The following is a 23303-nucleotide window of genomic DNA, read 5'->3' as shown; positions in this document are numbered from 1 at the left end:
CAAACTTGCTGCACATTGTGAGAATGACTTTCAAGTACTTAAATTTGAGTATCCCTCTAAACTCCATTTCTTATTAAAAACGTGTTCTTAAAAAAAGCATGAAGACTACAGAAAACCAATTAACAATAGAGTTAATCTTGTGTATTTTTACCACAACTGTATTTTACATAACACCAAGCTCCTGCTTTAGCAAAAGAATAAAAATAAATTCTCTCCCAAGTTATTTACACATAGGAATTGCCCTACTGTGGGACCAGATGCTTCACTCTACAGTGCTTTTAACCCAAGGTGTAATCTTAGGTGCATCCCTTTGTGATTTAGGTTCTTGGAAGTTTTCTGCAAACCTTTCTCTTGCTTTATCCCAGTTCTTTCTGTTCTTGCTCTGGATGATCTGAACATCTTCAAGCGAGGTTGGTCTACTGGTACCCAAACCTGCATGTGCCTTATGTAGCTGGAGGTGGATCTGTCAAATACATTAAATATTGTAACTGTAAGTTAGGTATTCTAAATAGTTAAAATCGTAGTCTATAGCACTGCATCTAAAGTACTGTTGAAATGGTGCATTAAATCACCTCTAGAACACTAAAGTGCTCAATGATGTCACATGCATGTCACTAATATTGCTCTGCAGTACCCCTCACTGAACAAGTAACATGATCCCTTTGCTGTGTAATTTGACAACAAAAAGTATGGATGGTTCTAAGCAACTCTAGTGCCAAAACAAAAAAACATCACTGATGACAAAAATGGGGCTAACACAATTGCCACAGAGGTCCAGAACTCAGCTGGCTACAGTGACTTCAGCCAGCTTCTCTTCTCATTTAGCTTGACGTTTGTGCTCCATTGCTCTCAGAGAAAGTGAAGAATTCCACCATAAACACAATGGTTTTGCATAACTTAAAATGGTTCCAGCCTTCCTCCAGACTTTGAATTCAAATACAAGATCATTAATTCAGTGGCTAGAAGCTATGTCTTCCCTTGGTTGGTTTTCTAATACAGGCATTACTGGCAGTTTCTACCGAACAGATTTAAGAATTTCAAACTACTCATTAAACAAGTAAAAAAAAGATTTGAGATTAATGCTACTGTGATAACTCACTCCATCCCAGGATTTGAAACTGTTTAAAGTGAATAGTGGTTTAGGCATTTCTCACTGCAAATACGTTTTCTATTCCTTTTTGTTCCAAGTAAAAATCAGAAAGACCTACCGGATCCTTCATACCACCACCATCCTTGCCCAGGCCTTCCCCTTTCTTCCATCCCATCTTCTCCAACATTTTATGTCCTTTGTTGCTGTTGCTAATTTCACTTTGAAGAAAAGTTTAAGATAACCGATAAACAAGAGTTAATACCAAGAGTATGCTCTCTACACAGATACCAAAGGGTACAAATTCACATGCATATGCTGCTGTAGAAACCAGGACTTGACTACTGTGCTGTTCCTGCTTCCATCAAGAGAGGACCCTTCCATCCAGAAGACCCTAGTGCTACCTTTTGCAAGTTCTTCCATGAATACCATTGGTGACGAAAGCTCTTCCAAGCCTCTGGGGAATACTGTCTTTCTTAAAACTCATTCTGAATTACTTGCTTACTTAAGGAAACAGCTACAGCACAGTTAGGTGAGAATCGACTGCACTAGGGAAAGGGCAGTATTGCTACCTAACCACCAAAACATCCTAACATATTTTATTGTCTCAAACATCCTTTTACTAACTTAAAAGCACCTACAAAGTTCGTATTTCTTAAAACAGCCAACTCAACTAACACTGCAGGAGCAAAGGAATAGTTAAAGAGGAGGATTCAAGTAAGTGCCATTTCAGAGGCACGTAAACGCACGTGAAGCTTGGTGCTGACAGTGAAAAACAGGTGAAAAATTTGCATGTTTACTATTATTGGGAGTGGATAAGAAAAACAGAAATTGAGACACCTGAAAAACAGACATTGATGAAGGTGTCAGTAATGCAACTGGGGGAGTCTCCTGATCTTTATTGAGTTGGTAAGGAAGTGATCTAAGCATCCTTCCCGCCAAGCTGAATTCTGTATTGAAGGTGAGGAGTTCATAAAAAGAGCATGTGAACTGGGAAGGAAGAATAGCTTACTATTTGCTGCTTCTCCTTACCCATTACATATAGCTAACTCCTAATCTAACAACTGCACTAGTAAGGAACTGATACTTTTTCATTAGTTTTTAAGATTCACTAGAGAAGAGCAAGGAGGACAAACTCAGCAGACTTACATATGAACAGAAGCTGGACTATCATCTCTCTGGAAGGTTCCTTCACTTCCAATGGTCTCTCTGCGTTTTCCTGCTCTGTCTTTGTACTTTGGATTCTTCACTGCTTTGTTGTCTTCATACTCTGTGTTCTTCATAAGCACATGAAATTCCATCAAGATAAAGAAAGGGGCTTTGAATATTTTATTTTTTTTATAAATTCACTGCCTGCCTCCAGAAGTAAGGCACCCTCAGCCTATGTCATCAGTCCTAAATCTCGGAAAAAACCCTATAGTTGTCACTGAGTACTTTCTACCTTACAGCTGTACCTTGCAAGCTATGTTCTTGCCATCATCCCCTAATACTGTAATGCTACCAAACTAATTTCACAGAGGCTGTGAACAGGTTCTGTTGAATCTTCTCTTGCTATGAGGAATCAAATCTCTGTCTTAAGCAGAAAGCTACGTGAACATGACACTGGCTTTTGGTGTAAACGTTTAGCTTGTTCTGCAGCAAAAGATTTCTTCAGAAGCTTTGACAGAACTAAGCAGGTGTATAGATGCCATATTGGTATTGCTTTGGCAGCTGAAGGGAATTTGAGGGAAATAATGGCATTCTGCTTTCTACGTTAATGCTTACTACACCTGCAAGACGTAACCCCGGAGTTTAAACAGCCTCTACAACAGAAGTAACTTGACTACTTCTATTCAATATCGCACGTACATTCCTGCTGTCACTTTTCTGTGGCAAAGCAGACTTAAAGGGTTTAAAAACTTCCCTCTTCCATTCCTTCAGTTGCTCCTTAACTTTCCTTTCCAACACAAGATAGCAGTACAGCTCAGTCTAAACTTAATTCGCAAAAATAAAACCAGAAATGCCTTAAGAAACCTTAGCCTCAAAATAATGTACACATTGAAAGTAATCATCTTTTTCTAATCTTTTAGCAGAATTTTTCTGCTCTGTTACCATCACCTATTTCTGTAGAGATTTGGAAATTATTATTATTTAGTGTACAAAAAGCAAGGTTGGGTTAAAACTACCCAGGCTCAAGTTTGAGTGCAGTTGAAAAGTTTCCTTATTCATTGAAGTCTATGCCTTATAGACTTACAACACTTAATCAACGTCTGAGGAAACTCACCTGTAAACCGTATTTTACCCGTATTTTTCTTAATGCTTTTCTTCTGACTATTTCTCTCTCTTCCTTGCTAAGTGCAGGGCAAACTAGAAGGAAGAAAACCAGACTGAATTTCTGTTGAACAATGTAACGATGTTTTGAAACAACTGAGAATTTGTGCTGTAACAATATTACACATAGGCAAACATACCAAGAAGACAACAGAACATCAAGTGTTACAGAACTACTTCCAGCTGACAAGAAAAAGGTAGAAAAACTGAAGTAATTATTGTGTTACATTATAACTGAAGAGGCATAACAAAATACACATCTCATGTGACTTACCATAAGATTCATTTTTCCTGTCCAGGCGAAGATGTGCTCTGACTTGTCCTGGTTCACATCCATCGCAAGTATCACTGCCAGGATGTATATGAAAAGAGAGCACTGTTTCGCCAATCTTCACTTCATCTCCATGCTCCAAGATGTAGGGATCACATTTTGTTTTTGGCTACAGCAAAATAAAAGTATTGGCAGCCATGGTAATTAGTTACTAGTGAAAGGCATGAACTCTAGTTCATGAATATTACTCTATTTAGTAATTCAATTTGGTCTCACAAAAGCAGGCAGGTATTTAACTACACTGGAGGTATTTCACTTTAGCAACAGCAAATGTAGTGGATTTTTCCTCCTATAAACCAAACAAAGTACTTTAAGTGGCCATAAAACCAGAGGGAACCAAGGAAGAGACTAATGTGTGAAACAAGCCACACGACACTGTTAGTGATTTTTCCATAGTGCAGTTAAAATGACTACCTGAATACAGTTTTCTGCAACATACACAGCACAATGAAACAGGTACTCACCTGGAGAATCTGATTTCCATTAACAACTGTTCCATTCTGACTACCTTGATCCACAAGAACATAATTTTGCAAATCGTGGTCAAAATACACTTCTGCATGGAACTGGAAAATAGAAGCCCAAGTGAAAATGTTCTCATTTAGCAAATACTTCACTATTTATATGCAATTTTAAACTGAGATTTCAGAATATATTTAGAGGTCCCTTAAGTAAGTATTCCATACCTTATGATGTCAGCCATGTAAATGAATGGGCCACAGCAGCATGAGCTAAAGCGTACTATTAAAATTAGAACTATTTTGACCATAAACTGATTCAGAACTGAAAAAGTATATACTTTCAAAAAAGTATATACTTTCAGTCTGGCAACCATGCTTTACTTAAGGGACTGCAAGACTCAGTAATATAGCATTTGAACTTATAAATAAAAGGCTTTAGAAAAGGCTTTTTCTTGTAACACGTTGCAGCAATCACAATTTTTTTCTCTTTCAGCTAGAAAAAATCTGATCTTATTCTATAGCTTGAGCTTACTTGGTCTTTTGTATCTGAAGTAGCTCCCTAAATACCATGGTTTTGTAAGTTTCGTGTATTTCCACTTCACCTTCATCTTAGTGCCCAGAAACAATGACTAGCTATCACCTGCTGTTCCTTTTATAACCTTTCTGATATTGAAACTAAATTTAAATTTGTTTTGTTGCTGTAATTCTATAGATATAATCTGTATTTATAGTATTGTATTAATTTAATATGAATTACCATTTGTAGCATCTGGAACAGGAATACTCCCATAGTAGCAGAGGCTGACTTGCTCATTCAAATAGATAATTTAATTTTTACCTCTTTTATTAAATAGAATGAACACAAACTACTTCTAAAGATGTGAATTTAGCAGAGGCTTAGCAAGGTACCATTGCTTTTTAAAATGTCACTTCATACATAAGAAAAGCAAACACCGAAGTGGTCCACAGCTATTAACTCTTAATAGTGAGGAAAACAAACTGGCAGTTTCTCTTTCTCCAGATGTGGCACTTACCTTCCTGCCTTTGACTCCTTATCTGTAAAGTGAAATAACTTACACAAACAGTCTGGTACCTGTGAAGTACTGAAATGGCAACACTGCAGAAAAATAAAAGCCTTTTGGCTTCTTCCTGCACCTGATTTCAAATACATGCCTGAAAAAGTCGTTAATAGCAGGGGAAGATTTTGTCTGGAAAATTTCACTTTGAAGTAAGGTAGATAGCTAATTAATCAGAACTATAATCTGTGCATTACACTGTGCATTACTGTGCATTGCACTGTGGATTAATAAAACTCCAGAAATATATTGAGCTTTTCTGGACCTTGAAATCACACTACTGCTCATATATATATATATATATATATATGTATATATATATATATATATATGTATATATATATATATATATATTGCTATCTATTTATATCTATATATCTATATATCCCATTCCCATGTATAAATACCAGTAAAATAATGTATGTTTTCCTTTTTTAACTTCATTTGTGGTTAAACCCAAATCTCATTCTTTATGTTCTTTAGAGAATTAAAATAAGATTTTGAAAAATTTAAAGCCGTAAAATCTCAAGCTTCATTCATATGCTGATCTATCTTTCAGCAGTCAGAAACAAGAGTTACCTTACTGACTCCAACTTCAGGAATCTGAAGTGTGTGTCCAGCATCTTTTTCTCTGGAAAGACAAGTTGATATATAAATCGTACAGAGTAGAAACAGGCCTAATAAACAGCTCCCCAAACATGTATATCAGTTGAAATTTAATACCAGGTTTCTCCTCTGAGCTACAAGGGATCTTTACAGATGTAAAAGGTGTTGATGTATCTAAAAACCTGCCTCAGGTCCCTTCTTCCAGCTATCAGCTATACATAGCAGGCAATCAATATACATTAAAGCTGCTAATTTTTTATCTATAAACCTGACATTTCCATCTGAAATTTAATACTCAAGAAAGGCCTGTAAATACTGGTCTGAACTCTGCATCCTTCAGGCACTTCAGTTCATCTTGGCATCAGTTTTCAATGCTGAATTTTAATCCTTGGTAGCTTTAGGCACATAACACAAGCAATAAAAGAGTAATCTGTATAGCTCAAGGTTTATTTGGCCGAGGCCATTTGTGTGTTACTTCCTTATACTGTAAGATGAAGAAGCAATGCAGCTAACAAAGGACAGGCCAACTGAAAAAATCTGCCATTTGTTCAACTCCACATAAACGTTCCTAGAAAACTCCAGTTGTAAGAACAAATCAAAACACGTCTCTCAATATTATATAAAAGCAGCTGAAAAGGGGTGATTTTCAGTAATCATGGTAGAATTAATTAATCAATAATTAATTTCAATCAGGAAATTCACCACCCACAATGAGCAAGCCATATTTTTTATTTTAAAATATTAGAACTGGAAGAATGCATGCAGGCTAGCACAAACACCAACTTAGAATTTAAAAATTATGAACCAACCCTAGTTGAAATTTGAGTGTGTAAGGAAGTCTGGGATATGCTTCCTTACAATGCTGAATTTTTGAAGCGTGTCCTTTCATTTGAGGAGGTTACCTTAGTAGCCTAGAAAGTTTACTTCCTAGAAAACAAGAGTTTTCAAGGTATGATTTGCAGCTATGCTGCCATTAGGACTCAGATACAAAATCCAATTGTCACTAACAAATTTGCTTGACTGCTGAGCAACAATAACTGCCTTCGCTAGTATCACAGCAAGGATGATTTTATGAGATAGAGCAAAATTCTTCCTGTGGGCTAACCTGACTCAGAGAACCTGACTACTGCTGCATGCCAGGAAGGCAAGCATGAAGAGTAGGGACAAACAATCTTGAGTGGCTTCCACAGATTTCAAAGTGAGGTACAGTTTCAGATATACATAACAAATTCAATTTGGTTTTACCTTCCTATTGTAGCAGGTTTCACAGCTGTGATAATATAAAGCGATCCAGTCTGTAAAACTGGTGATCTTACTACAATTACTCTGATACAAGGAGGCCAGATCTTTTCTTCATCTATAAAGAAAAAAAAAATACTGTTACTACCAACAAATCAGTTTTACCCTTAAGGTCTATAGCTTTCAAACAATTATAACCTGCATTCAACCACTACCTGGCTGAATCTGATGAGTTTCTAGATAAAGAAATGTATTAGCACATTTGAGAAAAAACTAGTAGAGAGACTATAGCTGCAAACACTTTCTGACTGCACATATTGAAATTTTCCCTAAGTCAAGTTATTGATGTGCACATAATTGTTTAGTTAAAGCAATAAAACAAATACTTGCACAGCATTTGCTAGCACATTACAAATTTATGGACCAGTAGTCATATCAAATTTGAATACAATTTTACTTTGAGAAAAGGCACAACCTTTTTGTTCATCTTATCACAAACCTAACTTATATACAGCTTTTTATTTGGTAATTTTCATGTCAAATGCATTTTTACTAGTTTTCACTCATATAAGCACTATGCATCAATACAGGTCAGAAAAAATAATAGATAAGCCTACAGATGCATATGCTTTTTTCCTCAGCATCTGGTTCAGTACTTATAACAGTTCTATGAATTCTGTTCTTGGATGTACATTTGCACAAGCAGTATCCAACAATGTCAGTTAGGAATAAATAGAGTAAGATGGGGAAACAGTAGTTCAAAAGGTACTAGGAGGAGAGAAACCATCTCCAGTTTTTATTACACCAGCATTACTGCAGAACTGATGATCAGAAAATAGTAAGAGAAATAAGTTTAATCTGAAAAGGCCTAATGGTAGCAAGCACATTTGGAGTGGCATTCATCACTTAGAACCCGAGTAGCTGAATAAGTCAAGTAACGAACATAGAAAAAACAAACTATCGTATGTAAAGGCACAGGTTTTCTCTCTATACCCCCTTCTTATATGTTGCCACTGGAATAAACACAAAATAGGAAGGATTTCATGTAGTGCTGAGTACTCTGCTTTCATCCTTTTCACCACATCTCAGGGCTTTCAGCAACCTGCTCTAGTGGGAGGTGCTCCTGCCCATGCAGGGGGTTTGGAACTATATGATCTTTAAGCTCCTTTCCAACTGAAACCATTCTATGATTTTAGGATCTTATGTATGATCATACATGATTGTTTATGATCAACTGAAGACATTTAATACACAGAATTAGGATGAGTTCTGTACAAGAACTTCTGTTTTAGCAGTAGACTTTTTTTCCTCCTGTCATTATCCTAATCTAAACAAATCTTACTATACTACTGAGATTTCTACACAAGCACAGGACATTATAGCTCTAAACAGGCTTTACAAAAACAACACTACCTGTCCACTGTTCCAAGAAAAGAGAAGGAAACCAATACAAGTAACATATAGCACTTTTAAATTCAAAGTACCTCAAGTGACATGCTTTTTAATATAAATGTATATTTTAGAAAAAAAAAATTAAGTATCCAAACTGTTTTCCTGTATTTTGTTCTTAATGGGCTCCAGGACAAATACAGAAGTATCATACATACAAGGCACAATAATTCACCTTCATTTTCTGAGTTTTCTGAATCAGTAGATTCTTGACTTGACACTTCATCCTCACTGCTGTAGGCTTCGCACTCAGAATCTGTAATTTCACCTTCTTCTGGCTCACTCGCTGTATCTGCTGTTCTACTGTCATCTGTATGTACTGCAGCTTCTGGTGTACTTCTGTGTGAATGTGAATTTATACTGTCTGTTGATTCTTTGGCTGTTAGACTGTTTCGTGGTTTTTTGTCCATTTTAGTCTTCTTTCTTAGATTTGGAGACTCTTCTTCTTCAGCAGAACTTACTTGCTCAGTAGTGGAAAAGCAATTCAGACTGCTAGATGATTTCTGTTCTTCTGTGTCCAAATCCTGGAGGGGAGTTACAGAATGTTACATTCTTTACAGATTGAGTTACTCTGAAGTCTGCTATCAGCCTGGAAGTAAATTCTTCACTAGGAAGAATTATTCTTACAACTATTAAGAAATGGTTAAATTTTCAGAAAATTTTGCACATGCAGTCAACAGATTATTTCAGTAGATAAATTTTCACATCATATTAAACATGACTGAGACCATCTTCTATTTGTGCAAGGATAACTGTGCTCCTCTTCTACTCTTAACTTGTTCCCTCCTCCTTTCTCACACAAACCTTAAGATCCTTTTCCTCCCTTTCAAACTTGTTCAACAGCATCTTGAATATTTTCCAGTTTCGTTTTTATGACACTTATTTCTGTCCCTCTCTTACTCAATTCTTGCAATTTATTTAAAAGTTCATCAGTTGATCTTCTTATCTTCCTCCTGGTTTTGTCTTCTCATTTTTTCCACAATGGTCCAGAATATCTGGAATGCCCACACATGCTTGCCTAATGACCTGTTCTGGCTCCTTTCAGAACTGGAATTTTAACAAAACCTTTTATCAAAACTGAAGAGAATGTAAGTTCCTGCTATGTGGGTAAGTTCTACTGTGATTCCATTTTGTATGAAACAAGTTTCTTCACTGAATGTCAGACAGATTAGATCACCGCAGGTTATTCCATTGTCTCTTGATTACAGCAACAGCAGCGAAAAAATAATACCATTAGCATTTTTAAACTAAGATTTTTGTATTAATTTTGTCAGAGTGCATATAATTCTCAAACTAGTAGCTCTGATAGCCATTGTAAAAAAAAAAAAAAAAAAAAAAAAAAGAGAAAAAAAAAAAGAGAAAAAAACCCCAACATAAATGGCTTTAAAAGAGAAATAGATCAAAAAATGAGATTTTTTAAAGTCATTCACCACCTTGGGTTCAGAATGAATGCATTCAGTTCCCCTGAGTGGTACAAATACTGCAAGACAGTAGTAAAAAACATCCCTGACTTTTTTTAGTAAGTTTTCATAGACAGCATTTTACATTTGAAGATACATGAATTAACATGAATCATAGTGTCAAGAAAACTAAAGCACTTTCACTTCTCAGAATTGTAAAAACTCAGCAGAGGCACACCTGAAAGACAATCACAAGAATTCCTCTCAGCACAGCAGTCAAGCTGTTGGATAGGACTTTACAGTGTACTTTTGAAACAGTTTCAATAAGAAAGCAAGCACATTCTCAGGAATAATCAGCAAATTTTAGAAGACTTCACACTTTAACTGAAGGACCATCAGTTTGTTTAGGCTTTCTCTATAATGCAGTACCCCTCATCCCTGAATTCTCTAAGTACTGGAACTAGGAAGGAACAGGATGGCGAGATCATTACCCATTGTTTAATTTAAACAAGAAATGCAGTAATTCTGACATAAGACTACGAAATTCATACATATCAGAAACATTAATTTTATCAAGAATCATTTTGTCAAATCCAGTTTTTGCTTTTATGAAAGATCTTTTCCAGGGTACTTGTCTTTATTTATGTTTGATATGGATATTAGATCAATATCTGACATGCCAAGGTGCTCTGCAATCCTAAGTGAACCTCCTCCCATAATACTGAGGGCTACCAAAGTTTTTCTAATCTAGTCTGAAAACAGAGAGACTAAATGGTCTGCTCAAATCACAACTGAGGCAAAGCAACAGATGACTCTGATGCACTGACGCCCAAGTAAAATGTTCCAACTGCTCAGCTCTTTCTCCACAGTGAATCCAGTGGTAATTTTCAGCACTTCAGAGATTATAAGTTAGAGTATTAAAAGGTGCTATTTCAAAGTCTGGCTACTAAAAAGTATACTCTATTCTGGGTTAAAACAAGGAATTTTAAAAAACACTCTTATGGATAGACCAAAGATGCTGTACGTACATCTGACCACTAGGCCTGTTCTTGGTACTTTCTGTATTTTTCCCACTATTGCTACAATCAGGTGTCAAGAAAGCAATTAACTAAACAGTTCTGTTAGGTACTGATAAAAATGTTGTATTTGCATTTAGAAATTCTTGTACAAAATTAATGTTTTAAAAATTGTGCTCCTAAAGAATATGGATTTTGAGCACCTTATGATTTCAGATTTGTATTAAAATACACTTCTCGAAGATGCCAAAACACTAAGCCTGGGCATGCTATATGTACTCTTAAGGCATTTGAGGGGGGCTTTAATTGTGCTGGAGAAATTATTTTCAATTATATAGCACTACTAGGACGAACACAGAACACATGTAGCATGTATGAAAAAAACAAACAGCACCTAACATCTCACCTCCATATAGCACTGCCTGAAACACAGGAACTGTCAGTAAACAGAGTACTCAGCAAATACCATCCTGAATGAGCTAACAAATATTACCAATACACTTAATTTCTCAGTGGCAGGATATTTAACTCTTCATCCCAAAAGAATGATACAACACATATACATACACTATAACATATACACATATACAACACATTATAATCATGTTGTACCTGAACAAGTCCGTAGAACAACCCCCCCAGTCCTCTGTTGGATGTGGACTGGCACTATGCCTCAGCCCTGAAAAACTGTTTACTGGGGATTACCACAGGATCACCAATGGCTTACTACTGGCTTTCCTCTCACTAAGCATGAGTACAGAGGTGGGATGAATGTGATCCACAATAACTGCTTCTTAACTACAGGGTTGAGTCGATTCCTGTCTCTACATCCCTGACAAAGGCAGCCAAAGGTGCAAACGATATCAGGATTTTTATCCTCATTTTACACTTGTGAGGAGAGATGGATTTGCTTTATAAAGAGTAGGTCACTAACGAGTAATTACAATGACCTTCTGAAGTGCAGATTGGCCAACTTACAAAATATACATGGGTGATAACAGTCCCTGCTTTTGATGAAAAATTCAGTATCTTTTAAGCATTTGATTATACTTTTAGATTTTCTGTGACAGAGCAAGACATCGTCTTCTAAAATTTCACATTTCTGCATAATGCTTCATCCATGTGCATGTTCATGTGATTTTTCACATTACTGTAAGCGTAATGAATTATGAAATGCACTACTTAAACTGTATTGTTATCAATTTTATGCTAAACATACAAACATGTACAAATACATGTTTTTTCAGAAAATTTCAGAAATGTGCAGTCTGTTGCTTTTTGGTTTGCTAGAAGGACACTAAGGGACTTAATAAGGACTCTTGGGTACTCAATGACCTCACTTAAAGGGCTAAATATCAGATCTTTAGCACCGACTCTCTCAATTTGAAAAAATCAGAAATTCAATACTTTACTGAAGGAATGTTTTGACAGTTTAAAATGTCTCTTTCACGTAAATGCTTTCATTTGCTAGCACTGTTTCATAAGTACTTCATCTACTGTCTTCCTCTCTTTCTTAAGTTTCCAATGTAAAATGTCTAATTAAAAGCCAGAAAAAGAGTAAAGCTTTTTGCTATATCATAAGAAAGACATTTTGTACATAGGTGGACAGCTCGGAAATTCAGAGAACATAGAGACCTTATCAACAGAATGGGTAGCTTGTTTAGTCAGTAATTACAGCAGTCTTATGTTGATACAAGTGACCCAAAATACAAATACTCTAAAACACCAGTTTTTTTCATTTATACAGTGTTTCAGATATGTTTCAAAGTTACTTTGGAGATTAACTGATTTTGATCAAATAGTTTAAAAATGTATTAATTCCTTTAGAAAGATACATATCTAAACATTAACTGATGGGTATTTCCCTTTTATGAGAATATGCAGGCTAAAGGTTAAAATCCATGGACTAATGTGCTTGGTGTCTCCACTCTACCTTGACCAGAAGCTGCCAATCCAAAATAAGGAATCTTCAGATTAGCCATGGCTTCTGTCAACTGACGTACCTAAAGATGGGATGAATACCAGCAAAAAGTAAACTATAATGTGGTAAAAAAAAAATAAAAATCACTGCTTCAAGAATTCTATGGGAAATATTACTACAAAAGCCTTGTCTTTCCTACTGAGGTAACTAGGATGCATGTATAATTGGAACTAAAATGGCAGAAATTAATTTTGGGCACCATACTGTCATAAAATTTTTTAGGCAGTAGTTTAAGGATAATCTGTAAAAATATTTTCTGGGAAAAAACTGCATGTCACCCCCTATATCTAAAGTTTGCTAAGTATTTCTATAATGTCCCCAATCCAGAACAATTCCATCAAAGCTAAATGATCAGTGTTGTACAGTCTATTCTCCAACCTGCGTGGAGCTGCTGGATCTACATACTGGGTCAAGGAGAAGATTATTATTTATAACACCTCATGATTTTTATTTTTTTAAAAAACTTCCCCAAATTTCCTTACTTACATTTTTTTCTTGTACAGGAGATAATAATTGTATTTCTTGTACCACTTTTTTTTTTTTTTTGCTTAGAACTGAATTATATGCCTGAAAGTTTCAAATTATTGCGCTGATCCTTATATTTGAGATGCACAGAGGCTACCTAGTACTTCGCATTGATAAATAAAATTCTCAATATTAAAAGCAAACACGAGCAGCATGCTAAGTTTTGCAAGTCAAATTAAACATTTTGAAATATGGAACTTCAGTGACTGAAAATAAGGAATCTCATTAAAAGAACTGCTTGTATAAATTAGGAACATTCCTCAGGAGATGTTATCAACACGAGTTCCTCTCCATTGTTTTTTTGGTATTAGAAATACATTAATTTTACCGGACTTTCACTACTATTTTCTTGTTTGGTAATTCAGCTTGTTGAAAATACAGCAATGCTTATTAGATTAATTTTATTTTTTAGATCCTCAGTTTATATTGCTTTTACAAGAATGCTACAACATTTTATAGAGAATACACTTGTTATTTCTGTCGCGTTAAGCAGCCCATCTTGCAAACAGATACTATACATAAGACAGCTGAGCATATAAAATTCTTCACAATAGCTATAAAACAGGAAGTTAACAAGTTGGTCCAGTTACAATAGTTTTTAGATTAAAAAAGATATTAACTTCAGTTTGAATAGAATAAGTAATTCCAAAAATCACACACAATTCAGGAAAACTATGCAACTACCGGTATTGCCTGTGTAGACATATTTGCTGTTAGAATCTAAATATGCAGGTGCCAAATTTCCTTATTTCTTATTTGGCAAGTTTTAAGTAATACCAAATCCTATCAATACTTGTTAAAGATTAACCCTTTAACTGAAAAATAGAGAAAATAAGCTGAATAAATGTTTTGTGTACTTGAGGTTCATGTACATTCTGCACATTGTCTCCTACAGCTTCACATGCATATTCTTACAAATGACCACATCTTCATCCAGAAATATTAATGTTCAGGGGTGTTTGACAAATTCCCAGAATTAGACGCTGGTATTGCTTTATTTGCCACTATAGACCAGGCAATAAACCAAACCTTTCTCCTACCAGTACTGGCTGTAGGAAAACAAAGTCAAATAAAACCTGTTTTTATCAACAGATTAGGTAGCGCTTAGAGGCATTTTCAGGCTAGAAGCATAATTTTGTAACCAATTCAGAAAAGCAATAATGAAGAACTAACTTCAAAGTACTTCTTCCAACTCTACTAATTTATCAGTATTCAGGGATAGGTTTTAACTTTCTAATTTTTTTTTTGTCAAGAGTGGAAGAGGGAGAGGAACGAAAAGGGAGAAGGTGGGGCATAAGTGTGCAGGAAAGTATTTCAGTAGGCAACACTTTAACTACGAAGTTCTACTTAAACTCAGAAAATTTTGGTTTTGTTTCAGGATGTACATCATAGAATATAAACTAACTATATGAATAATAGCATGAACTAACTAGTGCCTTTTTCAATACCATACTAAAATAGACAACAATAACGTTGCCAAGAAATACCAGGCACCTATGAACTGGATTATGCAGTTCACAAAATATTTTTTCAGTTATTCTACAGAAAAATCTGTAGTATTTTACTAGAATGTAATTTATTTTTCTTAAACTAAGTAATTTCTTACATGATTGTCTATGCTTACACAGTTACTCTATCACCCTCCCCACTTGAGAAGGGAAACTGGGGGAAAAAAGGAGACTTGTGGGTTAAAATTAAAACATATTTACTAAAATAATAAAGAATTTCTATTGCAATGCTGATAAGATATACAAAGTTATACTGAGCCCATACAGAGGTCACAATCTGCATGCTCCCAGCAGTAAATATCAAGATGTCAAACACTGTGAGCACCACAGCTCCAGTAAGAGCGTGAAGGTCACAGGACACAGAAGAACAGGCCTAAGGGGCAGAATGGTGGACAAGACCCTCCAAGGATGGTGGCCACTGAGGAAGAGCTCCGTCCCCATGAAACTTCCCAATTTATGGTGATAGTGACACTTACGGTATGGAACACTTCTGTCAGCCACCTTGCATCAGCTGCTCTGGGTTTTGTTCCTCCTGACCCTAGCATTTGGCTAGCTCAAAACTGCTGAGGATCTTGATCACTGCAAAAACCCATACACCATGGCTGGCCACAAACTAAAACAAAGCAACTTGTCGACCTTTTTTTTTCCACAGAATTGGGTGCTAGTCCTCTCAAAAATTGCAGATCCCCCTAACATAAAATTAATTCTATAATTCTATCCTGACGAAACCAGGACAATGATTAATAGCTACCCAATAAGGATAAAGAATTATCAACTCCGCTATGTAAAAATATGACACGAAGTTTTTTCTTTTGTTTCTTCATCTAGCAGTTCATTTACATAGAAGTAGAGACGAAAATGCATTCTTTACTTTTTGAAGTTTGAAGTGAAGAATAATCGTTTTTGTTTTCATTTAGTTTGGGTTTTTGTTTGTTTTAAAACACAATTTTAAAGGCCTTCATGCTTAATGTGACACTGTGTCACGTTCACTCACTGTTCACAGATGCAAACATCTGTCCCCTAGGGACTATACTTTAGACATTTTTCCTGTTCTGTTGTTGGTCAAATTAATTCACACATACGAGTTACTTGGTTCACTACTAATAAAATACACAAGAAAAAGTGGATGCTTATCCCCTACCTTGTGACCATGAAAGCTTCACACAAAAGTTTTGTTAACAAGACCACCTATATAAAAACATTTAATCAATGTAAATTAAGCTGAAGACAAGTAACTATTTCTTGTATAATCTGACAACAAAAGCAGATTGTGATGAGATCCAAAAAAGTAGTTAAAATTATTTGTGTATCACAGAACCTCCACAAATACACTTGTTGATTTAGTCTGGTATGTAACACTTCACCACAGAACTAAACTTAAGATTTAATTGCAATATATGAAACTTTCTGTCATGCTTTCCTGACACGACTGATAAAATTCTGTATTGAAAATGCCTTTTGAGATTGGCAGAATGCAGTTGTCCACAGCATGCCCTGAACTTGGATGCTGACACAAGTCCTAGCTTTTAGCTGCACTATCTCCCTTCTCTAAAGTTTAAAGCATAATTTCTGTTAACTCTAAAGGACTGTTATACTTAATGTTGCTAAGTATCCACCCCAAGTTTTCAGAATGGAATGGTTCACTTGAAGTTTTCTGAGTGGAAATTTCCACACTGGGCACAATCTATTTATTAAATCTGTAACAGATCTACTACCACTATCCATTTAGCCTACCTTCACTAGTTCTTAAACAGTTTTGACTTTCAGATTTTTCAGAAGACATCACTACAAATTCTTCAACTCTGTAGTGATGCTACATAACTATTATGTAGGAGCACCAGTATATTAACATGATTATTTCACAGAATTATTTCAACAAGTCAGTCTAATTGAGACCTACATACTAAAATAATGCTATGGTTAAAGCAGTAGCTTTTAAAAAAGCAAACTCAGGAGCACTGCAAACTAAAGAAATCATTACTCTCAACTAAATCATAAGTAATAAAACAAATTTGCAGAATAGGACTACAAAAATTTGGTTCAACATCAGTAATAGTGTTCGTTCATTAAGAAAATGGTTCTTGAGGTTTAACAGCTGTGTCACAGTTAAAGGTGGTGCTTAGGAGCGAGTAATGTTTTTCAGGGCAGTCACAATGCACTATATGGTAAGCTTGCTTAGCAATCAGAAAAAAACAAACAAAACCCAGAAAAGAAATTAAAATACAAGTTAATTATAAGAGCACTTAAGATGTACAGATTATCCACACACTATCAACAACAAAAAAGTGTTGACCAAATCAAATATAGAGAGTGGAGCATAATGTGCAAAGAATTAGAACTTCAGACATCCCATTAAACCCAAACGATGTTAGCAATGGAGTCAAATGTCAACAGAATCAACTTAGGAGTACAGTCACAGAGAATGGGGTGTGTGCATTTTCAAAACTTCAGTCACTTCTCTAGATGCATCATGTGAATGAAAAAAGCAAACAGGCAGCAATTAAAAAAAAAAGTACCCAAGCCCCTAAAACCAAGACCCTGAGGTTACAGAGTTTCTGATGTACACCTAGTCCACACATACCCTGAATTCATTCTATTGTGCTTCCTAATCAGAGCTTCACCGACACCGTATATATAAGCATTGTAATAAGAACACTGAAAAAGGGAAATAAAGTTTAAAGTTTCATTCTTCATCACTCACTGGGAAAATTATTGAAGACTTAACTACACGTTAGCAACCTGTTATATGTTAAGTTGTTTGAAACCAACAGAAAATAAGCATACATTCCCCTCATAAGACCAAACTCCACAACCCATAAAATGCATCATGGGAAAAAAAAAAACCCAAAACAGAACAAGTTTTGTATTTTCTGTCAGTTCTAAAATTACCTTATAATCATTCGCAGTAATCCGCTCTGGTTCCTTTCTCTTCTTTTTCCCTTTTTTATCCTTTGCGTGCTGAGTACCAGAGGCCTGGTAAGACTGCAAATCTACCCGTGAATGAAACTGGTATCGGCCACTTTCCACATCACAGTAGTAATAAATTCCAGTTGTTGGATCATAATACAGTTGGTTTTCCTTTGTAAGAAACCATGAATAATGTTACCATTACTTCAATAAATACATTGTTCAAGAACCACACAGTTAATAAGCAACCACATACTAAGTTTACAAATAAATACTCAAACATACTATAAAAACGTAGTGGCTTGACCCAGGTGGCTGCCAGACGCCCACCCAGCTGCTCTCAGCACAGAAAACAAGATGAAAAGCTCATGGGTCAAGATAAGGGCAAGGAGATCATCATCACGGGCAAGCTTGTTCATGTTCAGCTTGGTGAAAGTAAATTCAATTTACTGCCAGTTACAACATTATAGAAAGATGGGAAACAAAGACAGAACACCTCTCCTTGACCCTTTTTTCCCCAAGCTCTGCTTCACTCCTTCATTACCAACTCCTCTCTTCCCCCTGTCCAAGTGGCATCCCAAGAGATGAGGAGTGAGGGGTTGTGGTCAGTCCTTCACAGACTGCAGTGTGGGTATCTGCTCCAGCATGGTCCTCTTCCATGGAGGGAACTGCCTGCTCCAGTGCTTGAAGAACCTCCTCCTGCTGCTCCCCCTTGTTTGACTCTGGTGTTTGGACTGGTCTTTCTCCCACTCCCTTGCTTACTCTTCTCCTCCAACACATACAACTCCTCTGTGCAGTGCTTTTTGCCCTTTCTTAATCATTCTTTCAGAGAGATACCACTAGCTTCTCTGATGGGCTGACAGTTCAGCTGTGTCCTGCAGTTGAACTGGCCACACCCAGGCAACCCCCTGTCCACTTCTCACTGAGGCTGCAGCCCCTTGCCACACTACCAAAAACTCACCAGTAAACCCAGTACAGCAGCATTACCTTTAAATCAGAACAACTACTGAACAAGAAAATGTATGCTTTTCTGTAACTGTACCAAAAACTAACCTCTGGCCCTAAACATCTATGTATCTAAATACATCAACAAACTATGTCAAAAGCAACATCAAAAGCAATCTAAGAATGATACCATAATACCAATCTTAAAGTTCAGAAGCATCCCTGAAAAAACCCAAGTACATGGGCTTTTTTTTTTTTTGCATTGAGTTGAATGCAATGTTGCAAACAAAATCTTTTTTCATCACAGGAGTTTTACCAGGATTTGTGACAGTATAAATATCTAAATATGGATGTACACCTACACATACCTAGTAGGAGAAAAAGCCTTCCCCAAAACCTCTCATGAAAAAACATATAGCAGAAATTAACCATTACAAAATTTTGAAAATCTTTTTTCAAAGAAGCATTTTCTTTTCCTGTAACCAACCAGTTAACTTCCCCGTAACAAACTTGTAGGTTTTTTTGAGTATTGCTGTGAACAAGTATTTTGTGTATTTTGTCTCAACACTGTGAAGAAGCCACTGACTTAATTCAGCAGTCTTTTTCTAAAAAAATCATCTTTTAGGTCAAGCTTTTAATTTTCTAAGTTATAAACCAATTTTATATTCTAAAATTCCTCCAGTACCAAGCAAGTCAAAGATCTCAAAACCATAAAAAAATATTGAATGAAAACCTTAACTTTTACCTTAGCCTATCTTCAACTTGAGTGAAATAATTCAGCAACTAGTTAACCAAGTTTCATTACTATTTATCTTCAATAGCATGTTTTTCAAATCATAAAGTCAGACTGGATCTTAGTTCTTTGTTCACCTCAACTTTTACTAATGAAAGTTTGCAATACAGAAAAAAACAAAGAATATTGAAAATGATTCTTACTGAATTATAGTAAAATCCAGTGCTATGGTCATAATACAATCCTGTATTTTCATCGTAAGTAAATCCGGTTTGTGAAACGGCAGCTTCTGCAGCGGCTCTCAAGCTCTCTGCCAAAGAACCCTCTGGTGCTGAGGGATCTTCCACTTCCTGGTGGAAGTAAAAAAAAAAAAACAACTTTATTTACAAAAAAAGTTCTTTGTTCTGTATCATTTTTCAGTCCTTTAAATAACACAAATTGGTGCTCTATAGACTTGGACTTTTTCAAATGCTATTAAACCAGGAGGCAATAACCTAGTTCCAGTTTACTGAAAAAACTATTTCAGAGGGACCAAGACTTTGTCCTGTGCCTTTTTTCTCCCCTAACTTTACTAAAAAGTGGTTCATGTCAAAAATATACACAGGGAGCATCTTACAGTACATTCTTGAAATAGATTTCTGCTCTCCATTCCATTTCAGTTACTAGATGTTAAGGCACAAAATCAGTTGAGTGAGATGGACTGACCTAAGGAAAGGATGGATAGCAGAAAAAACCCCAAAACCAAACAACGCAATACAACAAAATAAATAACTTCCCCAACAGTATTCTTATTTGCTGCCTACTTATATCAATGGAATAATAAATAAATAAATAAAAAGTAGCCTTCAGGACTATCAGCACAGCCATACTGAATATAGTCTGCATGTAAAAAAATGCCATGATTCTGGATTATGTAGGACATGTTTTGGAATGTGAATTTTTATTCTTTTAAAAACAAATCTATAAGAATGTAACTCTTAGAACATACTGCAAGAACTAGTTTCAAAGCACTAGGATGTCTGTCTGCTCTCATCAGCACCACACCATCACAAAAAGAAAATTTCATACAATAACACTGTGACCAAATGAACTTATTTGAAATAAATTATTAACAGAGTGCTGACTTTAAAATTGGTAAAACTCCAAAGAGTTCTATAACCTGTGAATTCTGGATATAATTTTCCTCTTCTCCACCTTCAGCAACTTCCGTGTTACCGATCCTTAAGGAAATACCAGCATCTGTCTGTGATTTCTCTGTGGAATTATGCTCAGCAGCTTCAGTCCCACAATCGTACTGCACTGACAGTTCAGATGCGCAGTCTTGAGTATCAGTGTGATTGTAATAATTTTCATAATAGTAATAATCTGTAGGATAATAAAAATAAAGTTGCATAAATTAGCAAAGCAATATTTTACATATCACAGCTTAAAGATCCTAGACCTTAAACTGGAAATTTATGCATACAAGTAGAATAATTAAAATCAGTTATGAGGTAGTGCCGTAGCTGTTCATTTATTCTACACTTACCAACCAAATTAGATCTGTTTTAATGTACTTTAAAGATTGGTAAAAGGTGTATGTGTGTCATGTATGAGATTGCTACACAAGAGATGACTAAATCATGAATTTTGATACAGTCCATGCTACACTTTATCCTGTTTTAAAAGGAATGGCTTGAATAGATAGGAAATGCTCCAACAGTGTCAGGTTACTGACCTTAAAGCAAGTAACAATAAAGACTTCAAATGTATTTTTATAAAAAACTTTTCAAAACAAGAAAGAAACATTTCAAGATACTGCTTTAGATGCCTGTTTAAGCTACCAAAGCCCTCTCTACCTGCTTGTGACCATGAAGCATAGTCTTCTGTCTGCACTTCTACACTTGCTGTATCTCTCTTCTTCCTGTTCTGGATTTCCTTAGTAAGCTCTTCAACCTAAAAGAAAAACAACGTTATTCAATGCTGCACTTTAGCATCCTGTGTCAGGAAACAGTTTCAGCCTACTTTGCGCCCTAGAACTCTAAGAAAACGTAACTGCATTATAGTCATTTACACTCAGCCTAATTTACGCTCTAGAACTGAGACAAAAACATAACTGTATCACAACCATTCCTCTTGATCACTGTTTTGCAGGAGGCAGTTTTCTACTTCAATGGCTGGCATAACAAAAGCACAATTTCTGCTTATGCAGAGTATTATAATCAAGGCAAACACTTTGGAGTAAAAAGAAAAGCTTAACCAAGGTTACTTTTAAGATGCCCACCCTAAGAAGCTGGATTTCAAGCAATCACCACCGTTCTGTGCTGCCAAACCGTAGCATTCAAAACGTCCCTGTGTCGCCATAAGCACCCGTGGGGCAACTCTTCCAGTGTGCTTCACCTCACCTTGTTAACCTCCTTCCCTTCTGCTAAACGTCCCTCATGACCACCAAAACAGCTTCGTGGCTGCGAAGACGTTACCTTTGTCCCCACCAACACCTGGCGGCCCAAATGCTGAACCCTGGAGGGCAAACTCCAGACAGCGGCAGCAACACTTCGGTGCCTCAGGTCCCGCGGGCGGGAGGTCCAGGACCTGCTCTCGGAGCTCAGCCCGGGCGGAGGGGCCGCGCTGCGGGGCTGTGCGGGTGGGGGTGACGGCAGCGGGGATGCCTGTGAGGGCCGGGAGCCGCGCGGCCCGGACGGGACGTGGGGTTCGGTTCCCGCGGCGGGGGCCTACCTGTCTCCCAAGCGCCTCCCCGTCCTCCCGCGCCTGGCGGTAGAGGCGGTCGGTGCGGCGCAGCCGGCGTCGCGTCCGCTCCAGCTGCTCGCGGCAGGCGCCTAGGTCCGCCTCCAGCGCCGCCACCCGCTCCCGCAGAGCCCGCTGCTCCCCGCCGGGCGGGGAGGCCATGGCGGGCGTCAGGCCGCGCCTGCCCGCCGGTCAGCGCCCGCTCGCCGCCCGCCAACCGACGCCAGAGACAAAGGGGCGGCCGCGGCCCCGGCTGCCGGTACCGGCCATGGCGACCGGACGGGCGCGTGAGCAGCGATGGCGGGGGCGCGCGACCCAGCTGCGCCCAGCGGCGCCGCGGGAGGAAAAGTTTGGCAGCGGCGCGCGAGCCCCGGCAGACGGGGGCGGGAAAGCGGCGCAAGCCGGAAGGCGCCGGTAACAACCGGAAGCGGCGGGAGGGGAGTGCGCCAAGCGACAGGGCGGGAGGGAGGAAGGGAAGGTGAGAGAGAGGGGGTATGAAGGAGAGGGGGAGAGAAAAGGAGGGAGGGAACTGCTGGGGGAAAGCCACGGGTCCTGCGCTTCGGCTGGAGACGGGGCTGGAGATGGAGCTGCTCCTGCTCCTGGCGGGCGGCGTCGGACTGGTGGGCAGAACCCGCCCAAGAGAACCGGGATGTTACGCTCGAGACCTGGGAGGGGCGGTGTCGGGTCGAAAACTGTTCAGCGGCTGAAGCAGCGCTCGGGTTGGGTCGTGTTGGGGGGAGCTTGTTGGTCTCGGCGTATCCCAAGGTTTGACATAGGGAATAACACACCCTGTGTCGCATAGGATAGTGTGGGAAGTCAGTCTAGGGCGTACGCGGGCTATAAAATGCCGTGTCTGGAGAGGATTGGGACTGTAGCTGTCTGAGCAGCGTTCGAGATTACCACATTAAATCTGTCCTGCTGCAGTCCTATATAAATTTCTGCTGAATTTTCCTGTGGCAGCTGCAGAAGGTTTTAAAGTTTACCCACACTGCCTTATGTGAACAT

General features: G+C 37.7%; 1 protein-coding gene across 2 annotated transcripts; it reads right to left on the bottom strand.

Moving 5' to 3' along the window:
* Nucleotides 1-119: 119 nt before the first annotated feature.
* Nucleotides 120-22715, bottom strand: AGGF1 (angiogenic factor with G-patch and FHA domains 1). Of its 2 annotated transcripts, none has more exons than XM_071731349.1 (14): nucleotides 22290-22715; nucleotides 21413-21509; nucleotides 20734-20939; nucleotides 19778-19924; nucleotides 17879-18067; nucleotides 12909-12978; nucleotides 7117-7228; nucleotides 5845-5896; nucleotides 4193-4294; nucleotides 3672-3837; nucleotides 3351-3433; nucleotides 2237-2364; nucleotides 1209-1308; nucleotides 120-463 (listed from the first exon to the last, which is right to left on the bottom strand). In XM_071731349.1, the coding sequence occupies exons 1-14, from the start codon at nucleotides 22458-22460 to the stop codon at nucleotides 263-265; spliced, it is 1824 nt and encodes a 607-aa protein (XP_071587450.1). In that variant the 5' UTR covers nucleotides 22461-22715; the 3' UTR covers nucleotides 120-262. The 2 variants fall into 2 exon arrangements, with proteins under 2 accessions (XP_071587450.1, XP_071587449.1); XM_071731348.1 differs by lacking the exon at nucleotides 12909-12978 and adding an exon at nucleotides 8735-9083 and having other exon boundaries at nucleotides 22290-22714.
* Between the last annotated feature and the right edge of the window lie 588 nt (nucleotides 22716-23303).

The sequence above is a fragment of the Heliangelus exortis genome, chromosome Z (assembly GCF_036169615.1).
Source record: "Heliangelus exortis chromosome Z, bHelExo1.hap1, whole genome shotgun sequence".
NCBI classification, from domain to species: Eukaryota; Metazoa; Chordata; class Aves; order Apodiformes; family Trochilidae; genus Heliangelus; species Heliangelus exortis.
The sequence above is the reverse complement of the archived record's forward strand: the minus strand, read 5'-3'. Positions and strand labels throughout refer to the sequence as shown.

Coding starts and splice junctions, on each gene's coding strand:
- AGGF1 (XM_071731348.1), bottom strand. CDS start 22,460: ATGGCCTCCCCGCCCGGCGGGGAGCAGCGGGCTCTGCGGGAGCGGGTG. Junction 7,229..8,734: donor AGAAAACTCAGAAAATGAAG/GTGAATTATTGT, acceptor TTTTCTTTATAG/ATGAAGAAAAGATCTGGCCT. Junction 5,897..7,116: donor AAACCTGCTACAATAGGAAG/GTAAAACCAAAT, acceptor TTGTCTTTCCAG/AGAAAAAGATGCTGGACACA.